The sequence below is a fragment of the Salmo trutta genome, chromosome 34 (assembly GCF_901001165.1).
Source record: "Salmo trutta chromosome 34, fSalTru1.1, whole genome shotgun sequence".
Classification (NCBI taxonomy): Eukaryota; Metazoa; Chordata; class Actinopteri; order Salmoniformes; family Salmonidae; genus Salmo; species Salmo trutta.
The window spans coordinates 27834929-27842420 of record NC_042990.1 but is presented as its reverse complement, the minus strand read 5'-3'; the positions used below and the strand labels follow the sequence as shown (position 1 = coordinate 27842420).

Sequence of the window (7492 nt, the reverse complement as noted above, 5' to 3'; positions counted from 1 at the left end):
TTCAGTGAGACTAGAATTTTGATGAAGCGCAACGGAAGCCTTTTCTGATAGACAGGGTTCCAATGCCATTGTGACAGGGCAGTTGCCCAGATTCAGTCACTCTCCCATCCATGCCAATGCCAAGGGCTGGAGCCAACATTTAGAGTGTGCCATAGAGAGGCACTTAGGGGGATCTGATCCATAATGTTATGGACGAGGTCAACTGAGCTGCCTGGTCAGACTTCCTGTAATAAGCTATTTACAACCACTGTTAAAATGCTTTAGGACTGTTATTAAAGCTGTGACGGTCATGGAACTTTGGATGACAGTTATTGGTCAGCCAAATGACCACAGTAGCCATTGTAATCATTTGAATAGCAAAAATAAACCAAAAATATACAGTATATTAAGACGCACAGTCTCCTCTCCTCCGTTCCTGACTGCATGGCTGCAGAAAGGGTGGTGTTGCTACAACACCTTGCTTGTTTCAGCAAAGAGCAACAGTTTCATCACGCTGTAAAGAGTCCATGTATCCTTGGAAAAACAGACTCAACTGCAAGAATACCTAGCTGTCCCGTCTTCAGTCAACGGTCCGTAAACCCCCCTCCCCCGCCAGCTATCACGGTGGTTATTTTATTTTCATGACAGTCTTCATCCATAATCTTTGGTTACACGACTATACGGTAGCCCTAACTGTTATAACTACATTCATTTCTAAGGCAAAATGTGCAGGGTGGTTTTCTTGGTAATACTGTCTTTCAGTCACCTGTGTCTAAAATGCATTTTTATTGCGTTTATAGGCTGCGTTTCAAAGTCAGAAAAGACACACCCTCGTCCACTTACTCTCTCCTTATGCCCTTGGGGAAATCGCCGCGGCCATATTTGTCATCGGTCCAAATGATTAGCCAAGCAAGGGAAGTTTGCAACGTAAGCCCCTCAGCCCTCGTTTTTAATGAAGTTTACGAGTGTACAATTATGTTCACTTTGGGGCCTGAAACACCACATAATTCAATTCGCGATGATTCGCGATCCGCTAAGAAAAGACAGCCAAAACTTAAAACCTCAATGTCAATATGGAGTCAACATACAATTGTAAGTAAAAACGAATGCAAATAAGTTACTAATGCACAAACACGTCTCATAAAATGTATGATGTTTTTGTTTGATTAGCTTTGGAAATTGTAGAAATAAAACATTTTCCTTCTTCAGAAGTAGCTAGGCAGGCTAACGTCAGTTAGCTAATTAATTTGCTAGCTATCATACAGTAGGTGTATATTAATAATTACATAGTTAATATAAGTAGACCTGCAATCATAATTGACTGTAGCGCATATAAAGCACCCACAAGCTACCTACCGGTGATGAATTTCCGGGCAAGGGCGGTCAATTTAAAAATCATTCCTTCCCCCCTCGCCGTTGCCCTGCAAGGGTAACTCGTCAGACGTCATGATACGTCATCAGAAGTGTCCACTTAATTTGAGGGCTGAGAGGATAGGGTGTGTCTTTTAAGTGTTTGGAATGCAGCCATATCACCCTATAATCCATTGTAAGACTAGAGTACAATTTCAAGACCAGTAGTTTGAACGAAATCACACAAGTTTTCATCTGATCTTAACCTGTTGGGGGTAGGGGGCAGTATTGACACAGCCGGATAAAAAACGTACCCGATTTAATCTGGTTACTACTCCTGCCCAGTAACTAGAATATGCATATAATTATTGGCTTTGGATAGAAAACACCCTAAAGTTTCTAAAACTGTTTGAATGGTGTCTGTGAGTATAACAGAACTCGACAACTACAATGATTATTATTATTTGACCATGCTGGTCATTTATGAACATTTTAACATCTTGACCATGTTCTGTTATAATATCCACCCGGCACAGCCAGAAGAGGACTGGCCACCCCTCATAGCCTGGTTCCTCTCTAGGTTTCTTCCTAGGTTTTTGGCCTTTCTAGGGAGTTTTTCCTAGGGAGTTTTTCCTAGCCACCGTGCCTCTTTCACATGCATTGCTTGCTGTTTGGGGTTTTAGGCTGGGTTTCTGTACAGCACTTTGAGATTTCAGCTGATATACGAAGGGCTATATAAATAAAATTTGATTTGATTTGATATGGCAGGCAAAAACCTGAGAAGATTCCTTACAGGAAGTGCCCTCTCTGACAAGATCTTGTTCTTCTTGTCTCTGTTTATTGAAGACTGAGGATCCTTGCTGTAACGTGACACTTCCTACGGCTCCCATAGGCTCTCAGAGCCCGGGAAAAAGCTGAATGATATCGAGGCAGCCCCTGGCTGAAACACATTTGCGCTTTTGGCAAGTGGCCGATCAGAGGAGAATGGGCTTAGGCGCGTGCACGAGTCGACCCCGTGCTTTATTTTCTTTTGTCTTTTTACCTAAACGCAGATTCCCGGTCGGAATATTATCGCTTTTTTATGAGAAAAATGGCATAAAAATTGATTTCAAACAGCGGTTGACATGCTTCGAAGTACGGTAATGGAATATTTAGAATTTTTTTGTCACGAAATGCGTCGTGCTCGTCACCCTTCTTTACCCTTTCGGATAGTGTCTTGAACGCACGAACAAAACGCCACTGTTTGGATATAACTATGTATTATTTGGGACCAAACCAACATTTGTTATTGAAGTAGAAGTCCTGGGAGTGCATTCTGACGAAGAACACCAAAGGTAATCAAACTTTTCTAATAGTAAATCGGAGTTTGGTGAAGGCTAAACTTGCTGGGTGTCTAAATAGCTAGCCCTGTGATGCCGGGCTATCTACTTAGAATATTGCAAAATGTGCTTTCACCGAAAAGCTATTTTAAAATCGGACATATCGAGTGCATAGAGGAGTTCTGTATCTATAATTCTTAAAATAATTGTTATGCTTTTTGTGAACGTTTATCGTGAGTAATTTAGTAAATTTTTAGTAAATTCACCAGAAGTTTGCGGGGGGTATGCTAGTTCTGAACGTCACATGCTAATTTAAAAAGCTGTTTTTTGATATAAATATGAACTTGATTGAACAAAACATGCATGTATTGTATAACATAATGTCCTAGGGTTGTCATCTGATGAAGATCATCAAAGGTTAGTGCGGAGCCTCCAAAAATGTTACGCCCCTGAAAAAGGGGAGAAATAATCACGAGAGTGATACGGTATTGTTTCCTCAATGAGAACGTTTACTGTAATCATTTTACCAAAGTAACACATTTTACAAAACAACAGATCTACAGGAAAGAGCTAGTGTTGTAGGGTACAAGGCTTATTCAAGTCACAACAGTATACTCTGTAATTCACTGAAACATACACTCATTTCAATATAACTGTCAAGCACAAAGCTTTAACTCAGTAAACCATAACTCAATTTATCAACAGTCAATAAAGTGTTTGAAAAACCATTACACAAATAACACCGCAAAATCGTATTAGCAACGCACGTTCATTCACGATCGACATAAAATGGCAGCTACTCTCAGAACGAAGCTAGCCTTAGCTGCAACCGAGCAGGGCTCATATTACTCTGCAAACGTAACTCTAACTTTCTCAAGATGTTACCAAGACACACCTTAAACACTCTTGACATGTTAGCGAGTTATTACATTTAAATGACTCTGTTTTATCATCAATAACATACCTGAAAAAGGGGAGAAATAATCACGAGAGTGATACGGTATTGTTTCCTCAATGAGAACTTTTACTGTAATGAGGAAAAGACCGCGATTTCCCCGCGAACTTGGGTGGAGACCAGAGCAATCGATCTCAGGCTCATAGATTAAAGAGCATTTAGTAGATCACAGATTAACACTTTTCCCCTTCAATTAGGCACCACAAAATAAAGTCATCAATATAACGTTTGCACATTCCTTTTACAATTCTTACCTTTTGTACACTTGATGAATTTTAACTTTAACACAATTATATGAATGTTATCCATCTCTATCAACTAATACAGAATGCATGATCTTTTTAACCCTAGATGTTTTAAGATCCTCACATACTATGAACTTACTAATACTTTTTAATGTATAACAGGCTATTAGTATTTCCTTTAACCTGTCACACTCTCCCTGACAAAATAAATGTTGTCCCAACATTACCAACATTGTCTTCTTCAACAGTCTGTATGCACTGGACCTAGGAAATCCTCTTCTGTAAGGTAGTACTTGAGCAGAGGTCAAGGGTCACAGTTCAAATATAACTAACAAGTTATTTCCACAGTCCATATCTGTTGACCAGCTGTATAAACAGTCCATAAGCAGTCTTTTCTCATACTATTGATCAACAGTCCATCACTTTTAATGGTCTATATGCATAGTCTGCAAATTGTCTCTTGTGACAGTCTGTGAAATCAGTCAGTAGTCCATGGTCAAACATGTCAACTCTGTAGCCTCATGTTTGCTGAAGCCCATACATGTAAGGTGGCTGAAAGTGACATTGCTGTAGTGATGGCAGCCATGGAACCATTCCTGGTGCAGAGTAGACAGGGAACAACTGTGGCTGTGGCTGGATACTGTCGCAGGAAGGGATACCAAGATGATCATAGGTGACACGTCTTGGAGGGTGTCTCTCTCTTTGTGGCAGCTGGTAGGCTGGTTCCTCAGGTTCAGCAGCCGCAGTTAATGAAGGAAAGGCACTTGGTGGACGATCATCAGGCAAATTTTCAGGAGGCAAGTTCATCTCCTCAGCAGGCCGGTCTTTAACTGTTGTCTCCTCCAGCCGCTTTTCAACCAGAGGCTGTGCTGGTTGCGTATCAGGGACTGGCACGGCAACTGTCTGTTTCACTGGTGGGGGCCTGTGTTCCCACTCTCTCGCTGGTTCAGCATTCCTCCCCTCAGGTACTGTAGATGTGGGAACCTGTAGCGGCTCATGATGAAGGTCATATTCATCACCGCTGTCTTCATCAGAATCTAGAGGCTCTGATTCAGGCTGATGTCTCCTTTTTTTCTGACTTTTGTCATCTTTGGTCATTTCTGGTTGCGTCTCAAAAGGTAAGTGGTCACAGGACATGAGCAGGTTTCTGTGCAGGACCCTGGAGCGTCCCCTACCCTTTTCTGGTCTCAATTCATAAATCGGCAGGTCTGAACCCATTTGTCTCACTACTGTGTGAATTGTATCTTCCCAATAGTTACGGAGTTTTCCTGGTCCTCCTCTTGGTGTCAGGTTTTTAATCAGAACTCGCTCACCAGGCTGTAGCACTGAACTCCTAACTTTAGCATCATAGTACTTCTTACTTCTGTCAGCGGCTTTCTGAGCATTTTCATTTGCAATGGCGTATGCTTCTTCCATCCCTCGTTTCCAGTTCTCCACGTAGTCTCGCTGGTTACTGGAACCTGCCTCTGTGCACAATCCAAAGAGCATATCAACTGGAAGCCTGGGTGATCTCCCAAACAGAAGATAAAATGGTGAATAGCCAGTCACTTCGCAACGGGTGCAGTTATAGGCATAAACCAGTTTGTTCAGAGACTCCTTCCAATTTGACTTTTGTGTCTCAGTTAGTGTCTTTAACATTTGCAACACTGTTCTGTTCATGCGTTCCACTTGACCGTTCCCCATCGGGTGATAGGGTGTTGTTCTGGACCCCGCCATGCCACTGAGTTTCTTTAACCTGTTGAGGATCTTATCCCGATCTTATCCCGGTATTGGGATTCATTGTCATGTGACCATGGCGGGGAATTCAAAACTGCAAGAGTAATCATTTCAAATAATCAAATAATCAACTATTTTCCTCCATGTGAAAGACATATCTCCCAAATCTAACCACGCTGTCCGATTTTCAGAGGCTTTACGGAGAATGCATAAAGTTAGGTTATGTTAGAGAGTACATTGACAATAGCTGTGTGTAAAGTTTAGCCAATTCAAAGAAGGGCATCAACAGACAGAAAACTAGCTAGAATTATGCACTTACTCATAGGACATTATGTTATACAATACATGCATTTTTAGTTCCATCAAGTTCATATTTATATCCAAAAACAGCATTTACAGTCGCGGTGAAATTCAGAATTTTTTTCAGCTCGAATGCTCCCAGTGAATCCAGCATTACAAATCACGGAATTACTATTCGAAAACATTGGTAAATTATAATATTGTCATTCAAAGAATAATATATTATCATCTCGTAATTGCTACCGAATGGCCAGATCTCAAAATAACTTTACTGGGAAATCACATTTTGCAATAAACGTGGTACTATGCTATTAACAATAAGCTAAGCTATAAGCTAAGCTATACAGTTAGCATCTTCTAATATCGATAATAACATTGTAAATATCCCCTTACCTTTGATTATCTCCATCAGAAGGCGCTGCCAGGGATCCCAGGTCCAGAACAAATGTGGTTTCTTTTGACAAAGTTCATAATTTATGTCCAAATAACACCAAATAGTTAGCGTTCAGTAGGCTCCCACAAAACGTGGTGGGTTGTGTAAAGTCACGCCGAAAAGCTAAAAAAAACCTAGTAAATAATCTATTTACGTTTGTTCAAACATGTCAAACGTTGTTTAGCATTAATCTTTTGGTCCATTTTTAACGTGAAACATCAGTAAACATCAGTAATATTTTCACACAACCTATCAAGTGTCTAGAATAAACGATTATGACAAAGACACTCTTCTCAGATTTATGCGCAGGCGCAAAAAATGAAGTGATGACGTGTCAACTTACAAGCATTCTAATTCGGTCTGTATTCATCACAGATGCTTCAAACAACTTTATAAAGATCGTTGACATCTAGTGGAAGCAGTAGGAGTTGCGAACTGAATCCTTTCTCACTATGGTATCTATAAAACAATGACACTAAATAGTACAGTCACAAAATTCACTTTTTTTTAATCTATTTTTCACAGGTTTTTGCCTGCAATATGAGTTTTGTTATACTTACAGACACCATTCAAACTGTTTTAGAAAATTCAGAGTGTTTTCTATCCAAACCTGAACAATAATATGCATATTCTAGCTTCTGAGTTGGTGTAGGAGGCAGTTAAAAATGGGCACATATTTTTTTCCAAAATTCTCAATACTGCCCCCTAGATCAAACAGGTTAACTGATGGAACAACTGATTTTCAAATTCTCCCCCTTGGTCATGGTGGATGCGGGACGGGAACCCGAACTTCAGGGCAAAGTCATTGAAGATGAGATTTGCAGCAGTTGTACCTGACTTTGATGTGGTGGCGTAGGCTTGAGTGAAACGTGTAAAATGATCAACAATCACGAGGATGTACTCATATCCCCCTTTGCATCTGTCGAGATGAAGGAAGTCTATACATACCAGTTCAAATGGCTGTGTTGTCACAATGTTTGTCAGAGAAGCTCTTGTTTCATGGGCTGGCTTTTTCTGCTTGACACAGCAACAAGTTTTAGTCACATAGTGCTCGATGTCAGATTGCATATATGGCCAGAAGAAGCGGTCACGTACTAGTGATACAGTGCGGTCAGTACCTTGGTGTCCTATGTTATTGTGCAACTCTTCCATCACTTTACCTTTGTACTGCTCTGGTAGAACTAACTGCTTGCGG

The 7492-nt window shown here is 40.6% G+C and overlaps 1 protein-coding gene across 1 annotated transcript; it reads right to left on the bottom strand.

Moving 5' to 3' along the window:
- Positions 1-4187: 4187 nt before the first annotated feature.
- Positions 4188-7273, bottom strand: LOC115173929 (uncharacterized). Its single transcript, XM_029732447.1, has 2 exons — positions 7022-7273; positions 4188-5583 (listed from the first exon to the last, which is right to left on the bottom strand). The coding sequence occupies exon 2, from the start codon at positions 5562-5564 to the stop codon at positions 4368-4370; it is 1197 nt and encodes a 398-aa protein (XP_029588307.1). The 5' UTR covers positions 5565-5583; positions 7022-7273; the 3' UTR covers positions 4188-4367.
- Positions 7274-7492: the final 219 nt, after the last annotated feature.